This window comes from Anabas testudineus, chromosome 4, assembly GCF_900324465.2.
Source record: "Anabas testudineus chromosome 4, fAnaTes1.2, whole genome shotgun sequence".
NCBI lineage: Eukaryota > Metazoa > Chordata > Actinopteri > Anabantiformes > Anabantidae > Anabas > Anabas testudineus.
The window spans coordinates 18341601-18363818 of NC_046613.1; the positions used below are offsets into that span (position 1 = coordinate 18341601).

Consider the following 22218-nt stretch of genomic DNA (forward strand, 5'->3'; position numbering starts at 1 on the left):
TTCGCCCATTTCCCTGAATTTGTACGCAGCAAATGTACTTTGTAATGTCATTCCCAATTTTTCACAATGCAGTAACCCACAAAACACCATTTCTACAAGAACAGCTACTTAAAAATCCAGCAACTACAGAGAGTAGGAGGTGAGGATACTCCCTCTCTTGTAAACTTGAAGTGAAAATTATTTTCTGGTTCATTTCTATGTGTTAAAAAGGCCAAAACAGCAAATATACAATGTTGTTTAATAAATGTCCATTTGTCTGAAGATGATTTTGTTTTAAACATTTAATCATTCATCATCAGGTGCTACAGAAATATCCAGCTCTGATAACAAAGAGATATTTCACAGCTAGCTAAGTCACAATTTGATATTAAAGGTACAGAAGGTTAATACATGACTATATGTATTAACTGATTAGCTGGTTTCAGTCTCTGCTGTTGCTTAACACAGAGGATCGCAACTCGCAGTTGAACAGTAGCATGTTTCATACCAGTCAACTGCTCTGATTTTCCACATTTTAGGAATGGCAAATGTCAATGCCAATTATTCAAGTGTAATCCTTTCAAAAATGTCCCTGTCTGTGTGGCAGGTGATTGGGAAATCGTTTTCACCCTAACCCTCATGGCTGTGTGTTCCTTTTTCCATCGTTTATTCTTCTTCAAGCCACAACTACAACATCTCTGCTCCTGAACATGGAGCTGTAAGCGGAGCAGTGGACCATATTTGTCTCCTTATTGCAGCTCCTTTTCCTCTTTGTCTCTGAGCTGTCCACTTGACATAGCTGGAATCAGACTTCAACTCCCTGCATTGCGTTCCCACCTCACGCCTAAACTTGAGCTGCGCCATTTCAGATAAACTGGCTCATTACAAGGTTGAACAGCTCCTACTCAATTCTTGAGGACACAGCCATCCACTGGAAGTTTTATTCTTCTGTCATCTTATGCTTTCCGGCTCCTCCTCTAGACTCCAGCTTGATTATGTGTTCCTGGCTGTTTCGGGCCGGGCCTGGGTGGGCTCAGACGTACCTTTGGTGTTGTCGGTTTGGGCTTTGGCTGTCTCTGGACGTGTTCTGGACTCTTTCTTTGGTGGTGGAGGGGTGGTGGGCTCCCACAGGAGAAACTCATGCAGGAGTGTGTTGACAGCTTCGGGACACTCCATCATGATCATGTGACTGCCGTCTTCCAGGACCTTCAGGAATGCCATCAGGAGGATCTGACAAAAAAGTTCAAAACATAAAAATAAATATGATAGTTGTCAGCATTTTGCTGATTCATAATATAAAATAAAAGTAAACAAGTAAATTGTAAACTGATTTTAAGAAGGGAGAGAGACTGTTTCCCTAAATACAACTATCTTAAAATTAAGAAAAATCTCAATGTCAATCAAAAGTTCCTTTACCTCTGCCATGCGTTGGTCTTCTTCAACAGGAACAAACTTGTCATGCATGCCATGAATGAGCAGCGTGGGCACTGTGAGCTCAGCATGGTAAACCTCATCCCCCTCAGGCCAGTACTGCCCGCTCATCATGGCGCGCAGCACAAAAGATGACACGTTGAAGGCGTTGTTCTCTTTCAGCAGCTGCTTCTCCTTGGCACCCTGCCGAGCGAAGCCAGCCCTGTAGGGGAGAGAGCAGAGAATTACAAATGAGGTGAGTGCAACAAATATAAAGTAGACAGTTACACATTAAGACAGATTTACGCTTTTCACTGACTAGTAACTCAGATGTCTGGGTATCTCAGTTGGAACAGTTGATCTTTATATTTTAATATTTTACTCTGAAGGCCACTGTTTTGAAGTATGCTTTTCATGCCATCCATGCTCTTTTTTTTTGGTCCACCAAATGCAGTTATTTATTTTTACTACTTCTGCATAAATGTTAATCCATCAAAGTTACCTGCTGCAGCTTTAAATATTCAATATGTAGCATTTTATAAGACAGAAGTTGTACAGGTTAGTGAGTTTATTTTCATCAATAGCATAAGAAACTTTAATTCAGAGGTCAAACAAAACAAAAACTGTGTCTCTTTTACCGTCCTGCTGCACTCTGGCTTACTTAAGAAAGCTCCAGGCCAGCAGTGGTGAAAGGCAGTGAAGCACACAGGTGGGCAGGTTGAATATGGAGCAGAGGCTGGGCTCCAGAGCGGTGGGACCACCTCCGTTGATCATCACCATCTTGTGGATCTGGTCTGGATACTCATGGGCCAGGAACGTACAGAAGGACACACTAGGGAAGTAGAACAGTTACAGGATAGACCTGAAGAAATAAGGTAATCATGCTGTTTATTCTGTGGCTGAGAGGGAGAATCCTGGCATTTTGAGAAAAATGAATTGGGAAATATCTTGTACAGCATATAGGTGTTTATAGGAAAAAATAGTAGTGCTTTAACAAAATTGGAAAAAGCTGAAGCTGTAATATCACTAAAGAAGAACAAATGTAAATAAAAATGATTTCATAATCAGTTAATGTGTTAAATTATTTTATGCAATGTTAAATTGCTTAAAAATGAAAAAGTCTAGCAGAGCCTCAGTTATTGGTAGTGATATTATTTTTACTAACTGTACAAAATCAAAAGATATTGAATCCTGTAATTTAACATCCTGTATTCCTGTAATTCAGCTTTATTGACATTGAGCAATGTTTTATTGTAAGCAGAATTTCTGAATGTTGTGAGCTTAAATTTACCCGTACGAATGTCCTATGAGAATATTCCTCTTGCGTGCATATCTCTTGAAGATTAGTCTTATATCCTCAGCCAAGGCATAGAAGGTGTATGCTGCAGATATCTGTGGTGCTGAGCTGGCTCCATGACCTGCCAGGTCCGGAGCGATGACTTCATAGCCCAGCCTGGAAAAGAAGTCCACCTGACTTCCCCAAATGTCCAGTGACCCCCCGACTCCATGGATGAAGAACAGAGCCACATCTGGATGTGTCCCTTTACAGGCTGAGATCTTTCTTTCACAGTCAATAACCACAGTACGTTTTGGCTTTCGCCTGCGCTTCCTGGGTCGCTGGGGCTCGTCAGTCTGTCCAGCAGCAGGTGCCTCTCCTCCTGCTTCTGTGTCAGATGCACCGTTGTTTTCAGCTGTGACAGAGTCTGACCTTCCCTCAGGGATGGCGACGGGTGGTGAGGAGTTACCACAGTCTGTCAGTTCAACCTCCACGGTGCTGTTTGGTTCTGTATCTCCGTTCTGGCAGTGTTTCAGCTCTGCACTCGCTCTGTCACCCAAGTTCTCAATGAACAGCTGTCCACTGCGATATACTGTGATCTTTCGTTTGCAGCTGACAGGCCCACCTTGCCCAGTGGGTTCCTCCACCACGGATCGGTCAGGGATGATATGTCGGACCCGCAGGACACGACCAGGTTTCACTTCCACAAACTCATAGCCATCAGCAGCTTCTGAGGTTTCTATAGGAACCACGATGTTGGTCGACTTTGAGGTCAGGCAGCAGAGTAGACCTTCCATAAAGCCGGTCAGCATGGCAGCCAGGCTGGAGAACAATATATGTATAGAAACACACAGATCAGCACAAACAGGAATAAATCAAGGCCACAGGAAACCAAGGGAACTTCAATTGTATGAAGAACCATGTTAACCAAAGCTTTACACAGAATCATGTTCCATCTCCTCAACTGATCAGGTCTATTGGAACCTCCAAGCTATTGCTATTAAACAATACTGGTTTATTACAAATCTAGAAATATAATAATGATAAAGGCTAAAAGTTCATTTTTAAGTGTTATATATTATTTTAAGTGTCATACAATATCAATATCACAATAGCCTTACTGTAAAATACCAGTATAAGCATCAGCCTCACATTCACTTTAAAATATATATATATATATATATATATATATATATATATATATATATATATATATATATATATATATATATATATATATATATAAATTCACATAGATATACAACTTCTCATGCTTTTATAATCTGGCAACTACAGTGCCTATAAAAAGTGTTCTCCCCTTTGAATGTTTCATCCTTTGATTTATGGTCAGTAAAAGTTGGCAATTTTGACAAAATAATTTCGGAAAAATATCTCATTAATGTCAAAGTTAAAATAGGTTTCTACAAATTTAAAAAATGAAATGAGAAATCACACTGACCTAATCCAACAGAGGTCCAGATATTGAGTGCTAGTAGTCCCACAGTTAGTGAAATGGGGATCACCTAAGTGCAGTGAATGCGTCTCAAGTGATTGCAGTATAAAGACACTTGTGTCTGGAAGGTCCAGTCACCGGTTATTCAGTATTACACCATGAAGGCAAAAGAACACTCCCAGAAACTCAGAGAACAGGTCACTGAAAAGTCAGGGGATGGATATAAAAAAAATCTCCAAGGCACTGAACATCCCCTAGAATTCAGTGAAATACATCATCAAGAAATGGAAGGAATATGGCACATGTCTAAATCTGCCTAGAACTGGCTGTCCACACAAACTGAGTGACCGTGCAAGAAGGAAACTAGTGAGAGAGGCCACTAAGACAACGATGACTACTCTGAGGGTGTTACAAGCTACAGCAAATGAGATAGGAAAGACTGTACATACAACAACTGTTGCCCAGGTTAACTCATGTTAAATCACGGATTGAGTTCACTAATAGGCACGTGAAAGACTCTGTGGTCCAGGAAAACGGGTTCTTTGGTCTAATGAGACTAAAATGGTGCTTTTTGTCCATCAGACAAGAAGCTATGTTTGGCACAAACCAAACACTGCATATCACCACGAACACACCATCCCCCCTGTAAAATACGGTGGTGGCAGCATCATGCTGCGGGGGTGCTTCTTGGCAGCTGGCCCTGTAAGGCTTGTTAAGGTAGATGGTAAGATGAATACAGCAAAATACAGGACAATCCTGGAGGACAATCTTATTCAGTCAGCAAGACGGCTTGGGAGAAGATTTGTTTTCCAGCAAGACAATGACCTGAAGCATACAAGGAAAGCTACACAGAAATGTTTTACCAACAACAAAGTGAATGTTTTGGAGTGGCCGAGTCAAAGCTCAGACCTCAATCCAACAGAGAATTTGTGGATGGACTTGAAAAGGGCTGTTCACACCGGATCCCCGTGCAACCTGAGAGAGCTTGAGCAGTTTTGCAAAAAAGGAATGGCATAAAATTCCAGTGTCCACGTGTGCAAGGCTAATTGAGACCTATGCACACAGACTCCATGATGTGATTGCAGCCAAAGGTGCAGCTAATAAATACTGACCTGTAGGGAGTAAATATTAATGCAAACACTGTTTTCACCTTATATATTTTTTATTTAATTGTCATTACCTTGTAGAAACCTGTTTTCACTTTGACATTAATGAGGTATTTTTCAGAAAATTCAGTATTCAGTCACCACATTTTTTTAGACCATGATTAATTTATACTGTCCATAAAAGGATGAAACATCCAAGGGGCTGAATACTTTTAGGCACTGTAATTACAACACAAAACCTTGTGACTTTTTGTCATATGTAACTGAGCAACAACTTCCCTCAGTGTGGCTGTTGAGTGTATTAATAGAGCAGGACAGTAATAGCTCTTTGAGTTAAAGCTGTTCGCCATGTGATCATGCTTCAGCGGCACACACTGTCGCACCGTCAGTCAAAACAACCGGTAGCAATACTGTAGTTGTGGTGCTTTTTACCAGTATGGACCAGTGATGATTACAGAGATTAATATTTTGTAAATCATATTAAATAATAAAATAGGAACAGATCATTACTTTGATTCTTATAAAGGGCATTCTCACACACTCATCTAGCTGATCTTAGTCATGGAAGTGTGAAGAAATGTGAAATGTCTAAATCTGCAAGAGAAGCAGTAAGCATCTTTTAACAATCCCCAATAACAAATTGGCTTCTTCTTGAGACACGATCTTCATGTACAGCTCCTGATTAGGGAAGTTAAAATCCAAACAATTAATTAAACTATGTATATTGCATGGCTTACACACAATACAGTATGTGGTGGGTTGTCAGGTACCAGCCATGGCAACAGCAGAGCAGTCACGCAGGGTCTGCAAGTCTCTTTGCTGGTGGCATTATCCTACTGTACCTTCCTGTTGCTCCCCTCCTGCTAAAGGAGATTACACTCACTGTCTCTCTAAGTCCACACTACACAATCTGTCAGTCTCCTCTTTCAATGAAAACAGTGACACTGCAGCAACAGTTTTACTTGCAACCCATAGGCTATTTGGAAATCACTGAGAGTTCAATGTGGTCTAAACCAATCCAACTCGTGTCTACCCCTAAAACTCTGACCCTTCAATCCATTCATCAATTACAGCACTATAAATTATAATCAATTTCAAACGTAAGAATCAATCTGAAAACAGACTTTGTGATTTGCAGAGATTATATTAAGATTCTGTCTTGCCATTAATTGTCATATAGTAATATTTCAGCACAGTCTCCTTTTAATTCAGTCTGCATGTATTATTTAACAAGCAGGAGCAGAAATAATGTTAGATTTCTTGTGGTTGCTGGATAGCAAATGGCAAGATTCATCTTCAGACAGTAGGCAGTTAAAGGATTGGTATTACCTGAAATATTGACTATTATATAGTAACTGATTCAATTAGGTGAAATATACACCTATATGTGTATTTTAACATGCAGTATCTCTAAGTATAAAGCAACCAGGCATCATTATTACGTTTGATTCGCCTTGCAGTCAGTGGTGGCAGGAGGCTGTTATATAATGATTCACGTATGGTGGACACAGTCACAGTGGGAACTATGCCCAGAAATAAGCAGAGACACTCTTAGAGATTAAAAACAACTACAGTACTGCAGGTTCACCGTTGATAGACCCGGCTTGCAGCACTATGTGTCACTGAACATGTGTGTGCACTTGTTTGCTAGTTCCACAGTAAAAGGTCTATTTACCTGTAAGATACATGTTACTTAACTTCTGCATGGACAAAGATGCTGCATAGAAGAATTTATTCCAATTTTAATGAGTGTAAATAATAGCTCTCTGGATATTGGTTTGTATAAAGACAGAAAAAAAATAAAACTGTTTTCTTATAAAATACTGCATGTGATCTCCACAGTTTTAGGAGAAATCTGCATTTTCTAGGAAGAGTTTGTGGAGCATGCTCTCTAAAATGGAAGTTATTCAAAAATAAACATATTTTGAGCCATTTGAGAAGTTGCTGTGCAGACTTGAATGGATTATTCAAACGTATACTGTCCATCACCAGAAATACAAACACTTACACACTTACATACATAACACCACCACTTAGCAAAAAGGAGAAATAACTATTTAAGAAAACACATCAGGTCTCTAAAGCCAACTCGCTGTTAGTTTAGTTTAGTTGATAAAAACGTTTTTTGCATGGATTTTGAGTGAAGCTCATGGCCCCATCTATTCATTAATGACAATAAAGCGACTTGAATAGGCCACACACTGTCGTCTGACGCAGCAAATGAGGAAAGTACCAGAATATTTTCCCATATAGTTTATATTGCTGTCAAACAAAGTAAATTGTTATTATTTTACTCTAGATATAGCCACCATATAACAAGTCTGTCCTGGTTGACAGCAGCGCCATGTAAGCTGCGACCTATACCTCATGTCTACTGTGTAATTTCATAGCTTTACTATTAAAAACTATAATTAATAAAATAAAAAATACTTGAAATAATTTATAGTGCCTACCTTTATGTACAACAGCTGATTGGAATATGGTCAGATTGATGTGGTTTTCTTATGAAGCATCGAGAAAGTAGGAGAGCTGTAATCTGTTGCAGTCAATCCAATAATCTAATTTATCTGTCTTCTGTCCTGCAGGTTGTCTCCACATGGCGGCGGCCGGTCTCAGGCTACCGACAGTGGGTTTGTGATGATGAGGAGGTTGATTGATCCAGTTCTCTTATAGATCTATGTCGGAATATCGGTGACAGCACACGGAGACGCAGCGAAGCTCCAGCGGTCGTCAGAGTGTTTGATTCATCAAATGAACCAATATAACCTGGTTTCAGTTTGTGGATGGGAAGAGCTGCCCCCTGCTGCTGTGTGACGTGAGACAAGCAGCAGATCGTGTTTAGTTGACTTAAAGCAGCAGTCAGGTGGATTTATGAAAGAGGCCCTACTTTATTTAATCATTCCTTCTGTTTATAATGGCTAAAAAGAAAAGAGCAACTTCTGAACTGCTTTCACTGAAACAACCTATACAGGCAGATCCACGTGTCTTATTAAACGTGGATCTTCCAAAGTTGCAGCCTTTGTGATATAAAAATAGGCAGGCTGGGAATGTCATGCTACAAGACTAACTTTGGAGGATATCCATTTGACTTAATAAAGTCAAACAGCTTACACATTTGAAAACATTTTGTGTGGATGCTGTGTCCATTTTGCAAGTCTGTAAATCTATGGATACCAGAAATATTTATACAACACAGTGTGTAAGTGTGGTCATAAAACCTATTACATTATGATCATGACCAGACTGAGGAGATTGCTAAGGTAAGTCAATATACTGTAAGGCCTTTATACCAAATATTGTAACGGTTGTGCTTTTTTAGTTACGCTTTTAATGTTTCTGGATTTGATTTCTTTATATTTATTTGGGTTTTACTGAATTTTAAGCATGCAAAATTAGAAGCAAAGACAGAAATATGTCTCCCCCTTTTTATTATTTTAATTATATTGAATTTTACGATGTTTTAAACAAATCTCCTCAGGTGACTATGGAGAAAGTTTCTGCAGAAACTCATCATCAGCATTCCTTTCTATAGCATCATCAGGAGCTGGTGATGTTGCCATGGTTGTTGTTGCTAGGTAACTATTCCTAAAAAGATGAAGGAGGCAGGTGCCAGTGAGGTGAAGAAAGACCACAGACAAGACCCAGTAAGTCCACTAAGCAATTTACTGCATCATTTAGGTCTCCCAGCAGCTGGAGAAAATTAAAGTTGATGCAAAAGTATCTTCAGATTACCAGTGATATATTGATGCTAACAATAGTTGTTTTGTACCATGACATAGCTGCAAACAGCATATATTGCATCTAGGCATCAAGGAACATGAAATAAGAGCAGTTTCTGAAGGTGATTTTTTAAGGCAAACTTGGAATTTGTCATTTGATTAGCCTAAAATCACGCTCTGATAATGATAATGCTACACTGCTATGTGCTGCTTCTAGACTAGGTCCTGGCTGGGCTTCATGGAGCCTCGAAACAGGACAGAGACGGTGTTGCAGTTATAAATATTTTAGTGAAAAATCAAACTTAAAACTGCAACAATGTCTCTGTGCCTTTTTTCAAGTCAGCCCATCCACATTTGTTGTCTGGTTTAAAGAATATGAAACTTTAGATTAGTCAGAGCATCGTTAATACTACACTGTAAACATCCACACCCAGTTACAAATATATTGATATATCTTTATGGTATCAAATTAAATTGAGAACAAATTATAGGATATCTTGCTAACGAACCCACTGACTTCACTGTGTAAGGATAAAGATGCTGGGAAGCCATGCACTGACATACTTTTCATGTTGCAGGATCAGGAGCTGCTGATGTTTTTATAATGCAGCTCATCATGTGGAGCCCAGGTTGCCTTGTCAACGTATAAGGGAGGGGCTAATGTCCTGCTTAACGATTGGCTCTGCGGGCCTTATGCTACCACGTGGGAGCAGGGCTACGCCAATGGGCGTTTACGGGGCGGGGCCAACGGCGCATCGCTACCACCCAGCCATCATGCTAGCAGAACTCCTGTGCAACTACCTTTGCTTACTCATGCAATGACAATTTGCGTTATAGTTTCCTAGTGTAGTGTTGCTTTTTCGGGTACAGTGGGATATAGCATGGAATTAACAACGTGTGTGTGAAGGTCCCTGCCGTCTCTGCCCAGAGGGTGACATAGTACAGCAGTCTCGGTTAACTAGCCAGTTAGCTAGCGCGGCTAATCGTCACACTGCCTGCCATCTCGAGCAGCACAGACACCGAGACACGTCGAAAAGTCAGCGTTTCGACGTTGGAGATTTCTACCAGTATCATGGAGAAGGTACATTTTTCATATACACCACGCGTGTGATGCTGGCTCAAGCTGCACTAGCTACAGTTTTCAGAGACATATGTTAAGAGTTAGCGGGCTAACTAGCTATGGGTTCCAGTTAGCGTTAGCTGCTAGCCACACTTGCTCCACCGGTGTTGGTATTTGTTTACCAAGACTAAGCCGGTATCGTTTAGTGTTCTGAGCCGGTCAGCAATGAGTTGGTAATTTAGAAACTCTTGCTTTATAGTATATCTAGTATCATCGCCTCCAGCCGGAAGGTTACTGCGGGAGCAACAGGCCTGTTGGTGTGTATGGGTTACTAAGATGAGGGAACGCCCAGCACAGTAATACTGTTATCCTGTGCCCACAGTCATCTGCAGACATATATATCATCTTATGATTTGGACTGTTGTTATGAAAAAATAAAACACAGGTCAATAACAGTCTGTTGCACGGAGTAGAATATTAGTGGAGGGCACATAGACGACATGTTACCTGCAGCCTATAGAGTCAGATAGTCCTTAAACCAGACTCACTGATCACCTCACACCCTTCTCACAGGCTGATTTCTTGAAAGGACTACCAGTCTACAATAAGAGCAACTTCAGCAGATTTCATGCAGACTCTGTGTGTAAAGCATCTGTAAGTAGCCCATCATTATATTTGTTTTCTGACACGTGCCATTGATTCAATGTTCAATACAAGTTTATTTGTAGTCTTTTAATTCTTGCTCATACATATGTCAGATCACGTTGAAATGAAGTGTAATTTGTAATGTTCTTGTGTTATTTTACAGAATCGAAGGCCTTCTGTGTACCTTCCAACTCGCGAATATCCCTCTGAACAGAGTAAGTACCAAACTCACTAACTTAAACTAGTGAGAATAGTTGTAAACCATACATTATGGTTTTATATTTATATAAATATATTATGTAAATTTGATTCCTGTTTGCTCTAAACAGTAATCAATTGTTGTATTGTATCACTGATGTGCTTTAATAATATGCATATAGGCCATAACTTAACTCACATCATTTTCTGGAGACAAGCTTAAATTAATCAGCTTTACTCACAATTTGTGTGTAATATTCTGGGTGTGTTTACTCTATAGTTATTGTAACAGAAAAAACCAACATCCTTCTGCGTTACCTTCATCAGCAGTGGGACAAAAAGGTGAGCATCTGTGTTTCTTGGGAGTAACTGTAACTTAATTTCTTTGGTAGCAGTCTTTTTTATTCGGTCCGGGTTCATTATGAGCCATATAAAAAGTTTGGATAAAAACAGTTGGATCTACTCACTGCTGTTATTTTGTGTCATACAGAATGCAGCAAAGAAAAGGGAACAGGAACAAGGTGAGGGCGACAGCCCAGCACCCCCAAGGAAGATCGCCAGGACAGATAGCCAAGAGATGAATGAGGACTCATAAATGTGTGTGTGTGTGTGTGTGTGTGTGTGTGTGTGTGTGTGTGTGTGTGTGTGTGTGTGTGTGTGTGTGTGTGTGTTTTCATACACGGGATATAGCCAGTATAAACAAACAAAACAAAAGGATAATCCCACCTGAATAAAGAGTTCTGTGTATTGTGTACAATGGCAGGATGCCTGGCACAAAATTAAGCCTCGGAGAATTAGGGAAATTCTCACCAATACTGCAGCCATTTATCATGTAAAGATTCTTTGTATGAAAATGATGCAAGCAGAAACGATCTAAAGTCAGCATTAGTCACTGATGCTGAAATAACAGAGACATGACCAGGGAGGAAACTTCAGACTGACTTTTCTTTATGTTGGCTATGCCCTGTGTGTGCACGTGTATGTTTGTATGCATGCTGAGCTGTGTGTGAGTGAGTGTGTATTGTGTGTTGTATTGTATGTGTGAAGTGAGTGAATAGTTGAAAAAGAGTAGACTTACGATCAGAGATTGACTGGACAGAGAAAGTCAGACACTACCCTTAAAATCGGTCTCATAACTGGTACATGACTTGTGTAGCCTTCTGTCACCCGGAGAGCCTGTCATGATTTGTGCTAAGAAATAATTCTGTTACTGTTTTAATTTTATTATAACTATTAATGTTTATGTATGGCAATGAGCTTCCTGCCAGCCACAGTGCCCACCCTCTCAGTTTCACTGCCCACTCTGCAGCCACATGGGGGCATTGCAACATTTCTCCACACTGTTTGAGTCAATAGAACCAAGAATGCACTGTGAAGAACAGCACAAAGTAGAAGCAACTCTTCCCCTTAGTTGTGTGTTTATGGTGAATAAAGTATGCATATCCTAATTTTATTCTGGAACTTGTGCTCATAGGACAAATATTGTGTTTTTGAGACAAAATTTACATCTAGCAATGCTTTTCTTTTCAGAGGACGTCATAAAGAATGGTGGGATTAGCTTTGGGCTTATGCTGTTCTTTCATCAAAGAATGTAGAAGATATGAAGGATAAAGTTAAACCTAGATGTGAAATGTCAATTGTATTAGAAAATTTCAGTTGCACAACTTGGTAACAGCACAGACTGAAGAAAAATATCTCCAGTAATGTTTGGAAAAGGGAGAAAAGAATATATTGCGTTGTGTATAAATAACTACCAATACCTGTCTATCCAGTGGAGTATCTTTGTATCTCTGCCATTTTGTAAAATAATTCATGCCCATGGATACAATAGAGAGCGGCCCTTGTGAAAGTAAAGAGACCAGCCTCATGCACAGTGGATAATATCTTGCCTTGTATATTAGTGTTTTCATGACTGGGTATTATATTCCTGAAACAATAATAAAAGTTAAGAGGTGTTGGTTTCGTATTGTTATCCATGTGACGATGGTACAGTATGGAGTATGGTGTTAGCCTAGAGGCCTTACAACTTGTCACCATGGTTCGGACCCCAGCTCAGGGCCCGGATACCAGAACTTTTCACCCTGTCTGTGACAGCCCTGGATAGTTGTCTGAGAGCTGGCTTAGATGAGCACAGGGTTTAAAGGAGTGTTATATTTGCAGCCATAGAATGCACAATTAGCATGCACAACAAAGTGCAGTCGCCACCCTGCCTTGTTCGCGAGATTAAGTTTGTATTGGTGTCACATACTGTACAATACTGAATAAAGCTTTTTTTAAATGTTATCACTGCCCAGCAGAGTAACATAAAAGCCTCTCCCCCCCATCCTTTCATGAGTTGATGCTGCAGTGTGGGTTGACAGTGTGGTCAGTCATCTTCCTACCTACAGTGTAACTACCCTGTTTTCGAAGCGTAAAACCACGTTATGCTTCTGCTCAGATAGACTGTTCTATGACACCCTAAGCCTTGCCCCATCTCGTGTTAGATCAGATCTGTTCTTTTTAGCTTTGCTGAAATAAAACTGGATCAAAACTGGATTTTTGTCATGTGATACTTTAAATATATGATTTGGAAAATCCACAGAACACAAAAATGCATTTGAAATAGTTTTATTAACTATTTTTTAGGTCTTACAAAAATATGACAAAATAAATTAACAGAAATAAATAGTCCCATTTCCCAATATTTTTCTTTAAAAGATCTTTTTTTTTTTTTGTACAGTGGTACGTTGGAAGAGCATATGATGTTCAGTAAGTGAGGCTTCCATTAAGATGTCTTATCTTAAACTCTGAGGTTAGGGTCAGGTTTTAATGTAGCTGTGGTGAGAATGTCACCCGTTCACATCCACTTTTAAATCCCAGAAGGCAACACATATACTAAATTCACACAGTCCTTTCCCACTGATTTCTGAGACAAAGCATAGATAAGCCCATTCTGTTAAAAGAACCGCTGCTTTAAAAGTGAAGAAGCGGCCAGTGACTCCCAGTTGTCTGAGCTGCTGCCCGTATGGGAAGGACATGCTTGGCCCAAGAAAACAGTGACGGTGCTGTCTCTGGCATGGGATGAAGTTTTCAACCAAAACACAAAACTGTTAAAGATTTGTTACTTTACATCAATTAATGCTTATTTAAAGACCCTCATAATAGCAATATGCAAAAGTTGAGGATGAAACAAGCGGTACGTTGGTTTTTGCAACTGATTTCTATTCTATGAAGATGTTAAATTTCCCTGAATAAAGAGGAACTACATACGTACATGGAGGTGTGATCTAAGCTTTGCTGCGATGTGCTGGGTGCCAGCTTTGAATGCCCTTCTCTCTGCCTTCTCATTTTGGACACCTCAGCAGGACACTGACTTTTCCTTTCTACACAAACTTCTAAACAAATGATACACAAACACTATTGCATCATGGCATCATTCATCACTGAAATCCAAATGCTGCAAGAATAAAGGTTTTGATGAGACTATGCTCAGTGGTGCTGGAAAATCTTTATCTCCATTATGCTGCTGTTCCACTGTGACGCTTGGCCAGCCTGTGAGAATAAAGACACTGGGATATTACTTTTCTCTTAGCCTTGCACTTATCATTTAACATGAATAATGAACGACTTCCAAATATAAAAACAAACATACTGTTAATTGACACAAATCGATGTCCTGCCTATACCATTATTGCATTTAATGTCAGTAATATGTTTTTGCCTGTCTGCAGAAGTACATGTGTGTATTTTCTTCAAGCGTGTTACTGAAAAGTGGACTATACTTATTGTAGCATGGTTACAGACACATGAAAACAGGAGTAAAATATAAAGGTATGTTTCAAGCTGTACGTCATCACCCTACAGACGAGAGATTTCGTAAACACAAAGCAGTAGACAAACGTAGATATTGTTATTATTTTGGATGTCAGAAAAGATTTGTCACAATAAATATGAGATAGAAGGGAGCTTTTTGTGAAGCATCAATTTTCGCCAATGCTGAAAACTGAGGGGACAAAAAAAGATGCATAGTCAGGCTGGGGATAATGCAGTAGGAAATGGTGCTACGGGTAGTGAAGTTAGTTTAGACTTCTCGTGTTACATGCAGGTCTACTACAACTCGGTGTTATTGCCAAAATCCTTGCCACAGGTGATGGTGTGAAAATGCATAGTTAATGGTTTCTGTCTCTCAATCTACAGTGTGATGGCCTCTGAAACTTTTCTCAGTGTTTACTTTATATAATGATCCCATCATGCATTTCTCTTTCAATGTGCTCTTAAACCAGAGCCACACACTCTTATTTTCACTGCCCCTGCTGTATACTAATGACTGGCCACTGATGTTATGTGATTTCAAACATGGTTAAACAACACATTGTCCTATGTAGATAAATTCTGGCACCACCTTCTGGAGACCTTGCAGAAGTGAAATACCGATTAATGGAAGGAGATGAGTTTGCTTACTTTAAAACATACTTTTTTTTTTTTTACCATTAACAGTGATCAAGTACATGGTTAACAGAATATACATCTTGGATAAACAGCATCATCCAAAAAATACCACTTTGGTTAAAAAAAGGAAATTTCCATTATCAGCAAATGGTGCATATAAAACAAATCTGGAGCTCAACATAAATAAGAGCCACCACTGAAAAAACAAAGCTTCATCTTAAGGAAAATCCCAGAGAGCAGGGACAGATGAGAAGATAGCATTTGCTGTGTGAAAGACAGGAGGAAATCAAACAACCTAGCTTTTGCATAATGTTATGAGGCAGGCTGGTGTCGGCCCTTTCTCCTACAGAGAGAGATACGTTTCTATGCAGGGCGTCAGGATTTAGTGCAAATGTTTTTTCTTTAACTCTACTCTTGTTTGCCAAGTCTGGTTCGAGTGTGGAATGGAGCACCATCTGTGTTTACAAGGCGCTCCGTGGGCTTGTATGGAGAGCAGCGCTCAACAGGCTTCCATGCTCCACTTTCTGAAGATCACCTTTGTCTACTTCCCCTATTTATTTTTTAATCTTTTTTCTTTATGTGTGTGTCTCATCCATGTACTCTAATGAGAAAAATACTTGTCAATCACAAATCGACTTGTTAAACCCCTGTTTTTTTCAAACAAATCTGCGTACAAAGCTAAGTCATCACCTCTGCTTTGAAAATAAAGCTGGTGATATATCAGGGATGCTTGTTAGAGGGAGAGTTTGTGTCATGATTCATAGGAATAATTAAAACACTGACTGATATTGCTTTTCCAATTTACTACTTAAATATAAAAGTGAAGGGCCCAAGACTTCCCCACAGTTAAAAATGAGACATATCTAATGATCACTTGTGTTGTGACAGCTAAAAAAACACTGTCAGTAGTTATTAGATGTACAATCTGTGATCCTGTCATACCACTGTATATGTTTTTATTTTTTTCCCCTCCACAATAGGCTGTTTCCGCCCAGGGGGAGTCCAACAAGATGCTTACAATTTCTGACTAGAAGAAATCAAGAAACACAGCTCTTCTGCTTTAAAGGCTTAAAAATATTAGAAACGCAGCTCATGCATTTCTTTATGTATTGCAGACAAAGAAGGATTTGTGTGTTTGCGTGTGTGTTTTTATTCGGCCATGTCATACGAGGGCATCCGTCTTTTCTTTTAAAGCCTGTTTTTTGTCTGTCAGCAGAAAAACTAACCAAAGCAACGGTCGCCCCTCATCAGTTTCATCTTTTCCTTCCTACTTCTACACATGGCCTGTGACAGCACAGAGGGTAGGTCAGGCCTTTTACCACAGTAAACACATCACTTGTTCAGTTGAGATGTAACCAAAGATGAGTTCTCTCTAGAGCTACTAGACTTTAGAACCGGGCGGGTCCAAGTCTGTTGAATGCCCGTTCTCGGAGCCTTCCCCTCCAGGCGAGGGGATTTCGTCCGGAACGCCGTTCAAGTCAGATCTGGATGGTTGTCTTTCTGATGTCTGTGAGGACGATCCTTCCCCGGATCTGGGCAGCGGAGCCCCATTCACACATGCCCCCCCCTCAGATTTCCCAAAGTTAAACAGTTTCCCAGGATTGAAGGCTTTGCTGGGTGACTGAGAACGCTCCTGAGAGCTGCTACCTGATGATGAAGATGATGATGCTGTCGCTGTGGTGCTCGTTGCTGGAGCGGCAGCTGCAGACACTGCAGCACCTTCCTTCTTATTTTCAGGTGACTTAAGGAATTTGAAGCTCAGGAACCCGGGCAGCTTTGGCTCACTGCCGGTGGGTGACTGAGGGGAGCGGGCTCCACTCGAGGAGAACTTACTCTGCAGCGGGATGATCTGTTTCAGCTTCATCACGTTATTGTTGGCCAACAGAGAGCTGGGTCTCTTGGGTTTGTCCGATCCCCCGCCCCCACCCCCTCCGGTCCCGGGCCTGGATTTGCTGCTATGACTTTTATCATGGTGGTGATCCCCAGAGGAGTCGCCCTTGCTCTCATCCCGTTCTCTTTCCCTGCGGGCCATATGCTCTGCCTGCCTCTGTCTCTCCTCCTCCTCCCTCTTCCTCCTCTGCAGCTGTTGGTAATGCTGCTGCGCCTGCCGCTCATGCTTCTGCAGAGAAAGGGAAACATTCTCACAATGTATTTACAAGAATCAGCACTAACCCAGGTAACCATTACAATACTGCAGTGCAAACTGGCTAACAAATCCCTTACTACAGTAAGAACACTGCATTATTACTGCGGAGTCCACTACAGCTAAATCGCCTTTCTATGTTCTATAAATTGAGTTTCTCAAAAGTAGTAAAAATATCACCAGAAGTGTAAAACTAGCAGTTTAAGAAAGCTACCAAAAAGAGAGCTGCAGTGCAGCAGTAAACTGTGTTTGTAGCAGAACTTTATGTCTCTTGCAACTTTTCTTACATTATAGCAGAATTTACCTTAAACGCCTCCCTGCGCTGATAATCCAGTTTTGCCATCTCCTCTCTGACCCACGTAGGAATGTCAGGAATGGCCACATGGATGATGTACTTCAGGAGAATGGCAAAGTGCTGCAGACAGCAGACAGACAGGTAAAGAGATGGAAGAGAGAGGCAGAGAGAAAGAAACTACAACACCAATCAGAAAAAGAACGCAATGCTTCACAATACTGTTTTTGGATATCTTACTAGAACAAATTCTTACACAACATTTGGACTGTGAAATTCTCTTTCTGATAGGCCTGACTTCTTTATCAGGCCAAGACAGTGCTGCAGGCTGTTTACCTTTTTCCGAATATAGAAAGCCACAGAGTGCAGTGCAGCAAGAACCAGTATCTAAATATGTTACTAGTAGTAAGACAAACATGAAAAGAACTCCAATTCTTTTGTCTATTTTTTCTAAATACTGGCATGTCATATAATTCACATTTCTTATCACTTTTAACATCATCAATTTTGTGTTTCTTTCTGTCAGTTGCATAAAATGAAATATGTTGCAGGACACTTTTTGTCAGTGAGTGTGTCAATTTTAGTGAGCCCAGAAGTAAAATATGTGATATGTATATAACACAATAAATCACTCTATAGATATTTTCTAAAATATCTTAGATGACAAGATGAAGACGATACTTTATGTTCTGTGATTACACATTTCTCACTGTTGGTTAATCAAGTTTTTGCAGTTACAGAAAAACATACAGTAGCTAATGTTTTTTGCAGCCTAGATATCAGGCACAGTTTCTGGTTAGCATACATTTCTGTTGGGTCATACAGGTGAAGATAATATCGCTGCTGCCCAGAGGAAAAAAAAGCACTGCTCTAAGCAATTCAGACTGACTTGGAATGAGTTGTGTTACCTCGAGGATGACGATAGAGATGATGGCCATTTCAGGGCTGAGCCACGGGAAGAGACGCTGTAGCTGACCACACTGACCAATCAGGTAACAGTTCACTATGATGGCAATCAGGCCCATGGCTTCCATTGCAGTCTGAGGGAGAGAAACATAACTGCATTCAGCTACTCTGTTTATTAATAATGGCTTTATGTTTTTCTGGGAACATGAGAATAATTTGCTTATTGCTTATTTCAGGTCAATGATAAATGTTGTGCCAGTGTTACATACTTTTAAGGCACATTTTTAGATTTAGACAGCGTATGGCAGTATCACTACAATACTTTTAATCAATCATTTGGTGTGACTATGAATTCAATCAAGAGCTCATGTAAACTTTTACCTGCCACTGGCCGATGCTCTCCACTCTAACTCCAAAGGGCCTCTGCAGACCAGTGCAAAGCTTAAAGGCATCACTGCGAATCTCAATGATGTTGTTGATTAGAGCACACATGGCAGCCAGAGGGAAGGCTGAAGAGAAGAGCACCACGTAGCCAAACTGGACAAACATCTCTTGGTAGTCCTGGAAGGTGTCCTGAGAAGGACAGAATGGATCATTGCAGCATAACTCTACTGAGTAAGTACAGAATAACACAAGATTGCATCCCTCCAGCTGTTGCTGTCAAAGTCACTGCAAAATGTCAGATGGCATATGTGCCACACACATATGGTAGTTTGTTTACTGTAGTGCAAGGTTGCAGCTAGCTTTTTAGCTTGTGTGCATGCTACAGAAGTAGTGAGAAATGAGAGATCAGGTTTCCTAAATGTCTGAGCTGATGTTTTAGTTAGTTACCTGTATGAATGTATGTGTTTGAGAGTGTTTTGACTAAACTTGGGCTTAATAGGCCAATCAACATTGTTTCCTGAGTTTGCACATGCCACATCTCTTCATCAGTACACAGTTACTGTTACAGTATCCTGTAAGTGAAAACCACGATGGAGGAAACAGTTTACAGTTTAGGTTTAGTATACAGTCCTTACAGAATAAGTCTGCATGCAGCTCTCCATCTCAGCCTGAGTGAGCGTGGTGCTCTCTCTGTCTTCAGGTGGATCCATCCATGATTCCCTTTTCACTTTAGGCTCAGGTCTCTCCGCACTCCTGCCCCTTTTTCTGTGTCGCAGTGACGTGCTGCTCTCGGATCCAGCAGGTAGCGGAGCAGCGCTGGCTTGCAGCAGCGGCACCAGCAGCAGCATTAATTCCCTCAGCTGCACCTGTCCCTCCCCCACCTGACTCCTTCACATCATGAATGCCGTTATCATCGTCGTCGTCGCACATTTCAAACACTGAAGCAGGGTCCATTCCTTTTTCCACCATAGTGGGGCTCCCCTCCTCGAGGAAACTGTTGTCCATGGGGGGCCCACTGCAGGCTGCTCTTTTGTCCACCTAACAGCAACAATACAAACCAGCAATACCAAATAATACTATTAATACTATTGCTTCTCATAGCAATACTGTCACTATACTATTACGACAGAATATTTGCAAAGCAGTTTTCTGGACAATTGATCAAAGTGCTCGAGTATAAGAAGATTAACACGCAAATGTATGTTATTAGACAGAAATGTACCTTCTCAATGAAGCTGACTTTCCTTAGCTTCAAACCACAGTCAATCAGACTTTCCTCCTCTGTCTCTCCTTCACTGAACCTCCCGCTGTCAGCTTCATCCCTCGCACCTCCCTCCTCTTCGTCAGGCACCCCGCATCCCCCATTCAAACACTTCTTTTCCCTGAGAGAATTTGAAGAGACCAGCAGACGTCAGACAAAATGCGTGTGTTAACAGCTCACAGCGGTGTCCTGGTGGTATATTTACTCAGTCTCTGACTTGCATGAATCACGTGCCGTGCACAAACAATGACAAAGGCAGATAAAGTGTCTTTTTATTTGAACCTCAGTGGCTCTGTTTGTAGTGAGTAATACTTGGAGAGTTGGTGTAAATGGCAACTGCAAACACACAAATGTGATTTTTCACAACTGATCGTATGTGAAAATGTCTTCTTTCTTTAATGCATGCCACATTTTTATATTCCAGCATGAATACTTGCAACTCTACTGTGTATGTACATTTAGTGTAGAGCCATCTAATAATTGAATAAGCATTTAAATGACTTTGACCTTCTTTCCGACTGCCCCGCCCCAGACTTAGTGTCCCTAAGTCCAGGTCCTGGCATGGTCTGGTCAGTGGGAGACGCCTGGGCCTTTCCAGCTGCCAGTCGGGCATATTTTAGCAGCACTGAGAGCAGCAGGTCCCACACAGCTCGCAGTGTAAGATCTCCCAGCTTGTGGCGCTCATACAGGTAAGGCTGTAACACCTCCTTCACATTTTGAAGGAACTGGCGCATGATGAGCAAAGTGGCCAGCATCTGGCAAGGACATAAATACAATACATCACAATAAATTAGTTTCCAAACAACATACCATGCAACTAATCATTAGATTATCATTTTAAAAAAACGCTTCCCTCGAAAACTCCAGCAAGGGGACAGATAAAGATGGACAGAGAGCATCAGGACAGAAGATATGACGTAATGAGAGAGAGCAGTAGGATACACCCTCACTGAACAAATCAAAACACAATCGTGTATGCACATTATAAGCAAGCAAATCACATAAGGCCCAAAATTACTAGAGAATCATACCAGTGCATTAAAAAAATCATTCGTCACTGATCGTGATGTATTCAGAAGTGCACTGAAGAGGAAGTGCTTTTGAAGGAACCAACAGAGAGCATCAAAGCCACTGTATTACCCTCCATCTAATTCACTGTGGATGTGCCTTGCAGTAGGAATAACAATATGCTCGAGTTAAAGGACAGTTCCAGTTTATTACATGGGTCTACTTAATAAATATTAAAAACGTAGTGTAAAAACTGTTGAGATCTAGTTACAGAGCAATATCACAAAAGAAAGGTCTGACAGGGCAAAGCTATTGTGATAAAACTGGTCATATTTCAACCAATGTGACTGTCTAGCAGCTTTATGAAGCTTTGTTGTGTCAATGTTGCTTTTAGATCTCCAAAATTAAATCCAAACACTGGTCCAAATTACAAAACAGAGCCCAAGTTGTAACAAATTAGAATGATCCTGTAATACTACAAGATGATTAGTACGTAAATCTTCAAATTCACAGATTGAACCAGATGAGTAAAAGAAGATACTGTTCTCCCACAGCTACCTACTGGAACAGGCAGCACACCATCAGACACAGAATCAGACACTGGCAGAATCAAGATGACAGCACCAGATGGTTTTCATTTCAGACGCTTAAAGCAGCACACCAGTGTTTTTGCATGTTTTAGCCAGGTTTGTCCTATTTGTGAGGCAGCAATTTGTTTCTATTTATTGGCTACATTACAAAATTTAACTACAAATAATCGAAAAGTCATGTCTACTTATATTTGTCAAGGTTGTTTTCATTTTCCGTGGCAATGCAAATCTACGGTAAATGGATAGAGTGACTTACTGCAAAGTAAATTTATTATGACAAATATTTGTAGAAGCTGAGTTGTACCGGTTGGTACTCAGACATGGGAGAACTACAAAGTAAGGTGATGTTAACAGATTATG

General features: G+C 40.5%; 3 protein-coding genes across 4 annotated transcripts in view; 1 reads left to right on the forward strand and 2 right to left on the reverse strand.

Annotated features, from left to right (window-relative positions):
• Window positions 1-515: 515 nt before the first annotated feature.
• Window positions 516-7805, reverse strand: abhd8b (abhydrolase domain containing 8b). The gene is made up of 6 exons (XM_026345197.1): window positions 7678-7805; window positions 3135-3487; window positions 2681-3080; window positions 2051-2221; window positions 1396-1612; window positions 516-1209 (listed from the first exon to the last, which is right to left on the reverse strand). The coding sequence occupies exons 2-6, from the start codon at window positions 3475-3477 to the stop codon at window positions 973-975; spliced, it is 1368 nt and encodes a 455-aa protein (XP_026200982.1). The 5' UTR covers window positions 3478-3487; window positions 7678-7805; the 3' UTR covers window positions 516-972.
• Window positions 7806-9683: 1878 nt separating this feature from the next.
• Window positions 9684-13381, forward strand: dda1 (DET1 and DDB1 associated 1). Of its 2 annotated transcripts, XM_026345710.1 has the most exons (6): window positions 9684-10024; window positions 10577-10657; window positions 10812-10863; window positions 11127-11188; window positions 11337-11479; window positions 11518-13381. In XM_026345710.1, the coding sequence occupies exons 1-5, from the start codon at window positions 10016-10018 to the stop codon at window positions 11439-11441; spliced, it is 309 nt and encodes a 102-aa protein (XP_026201495.1). In that variant the 5' UTR covers window positions 9684-10015; the 3' UTR covers window positions 11442-11479; window positions 11518-13381. The 2 variants fall into 2 exon arrangements, with proteins under 2 accessions (XP_026201495.1, XP_026201494.1); XM_026345709.1 differs by having other exon boundaries at window positions 11337-13381.
• ano8b (anoctamin 8b) overlaps window positions 11532-22218 on the reverse strand; it is a 32787-nt gene continuing 22100 nt past the window's right edge. Inside the window, 8 exon segments of the mRNA XM_026345730.1 lie at window positions 11532-17393; window positions 17722-17832; window positions 18618-18749; window positions 18997-19188; window positions 19635-19814; window positions 19816-20037; window positions 20222-20381; window positions 20768-21015. Of these exon segments, the coding sequence (XP_026201515.1) occupies window positions 16656-17393; window positions 17722-17832; window positions 18618-18749; window positions 18997-19188; window positions 19635-19814; window positions 19816-20037; window positions 20222-20381; window positions 20768-21015 (1983 nt within the window). The 3' untranslated portion in view covers window positions 11532-16655.

Excerpts from the sequence above, each read along its gene's own strand:
- abhd8b (XM_026345197.1), bottom strand. The coding sequence starts at position 3,477 with ATGCTGACCGGCTTTATGGAAGGTCTACTCTGCTGCCTGACCTCAAAG. Across the intron at positions 2,222-2,680 it reads CTCATAGGACATTCGTACGG|TGTGTCCTTCTGTACGTTCC; the intron begins GTAAATTTAAGC and ends CTACTTCCCTAG. Across the intron at positions 1,613-2,050 it reads CTGGCCTGGAGCTTTCTTAA|GGCTGGCTTCGCTCGGCAGG; the intron begins GTAAGCCAGAGT and ends TCTCCCCTACAG.
- dda1 (XM_026345709.1), top strand. Across the intron at positions 10,658-10,811 it reads ACTCTGTGTGTAAAGCATCT|AATCGAAGGCCTTCTGTGTA; the intron begins GTAAGTAGCCCA and ends GTTATTTTACAG. Across the intron at positions 11,189-11,336 it reads ATCAGCAGTGGGACAAAAAG|AATGCAGCAAAGAAAAGGGA; the intron begins GTGAGCATCTGT and ends TGTGTCATACAG.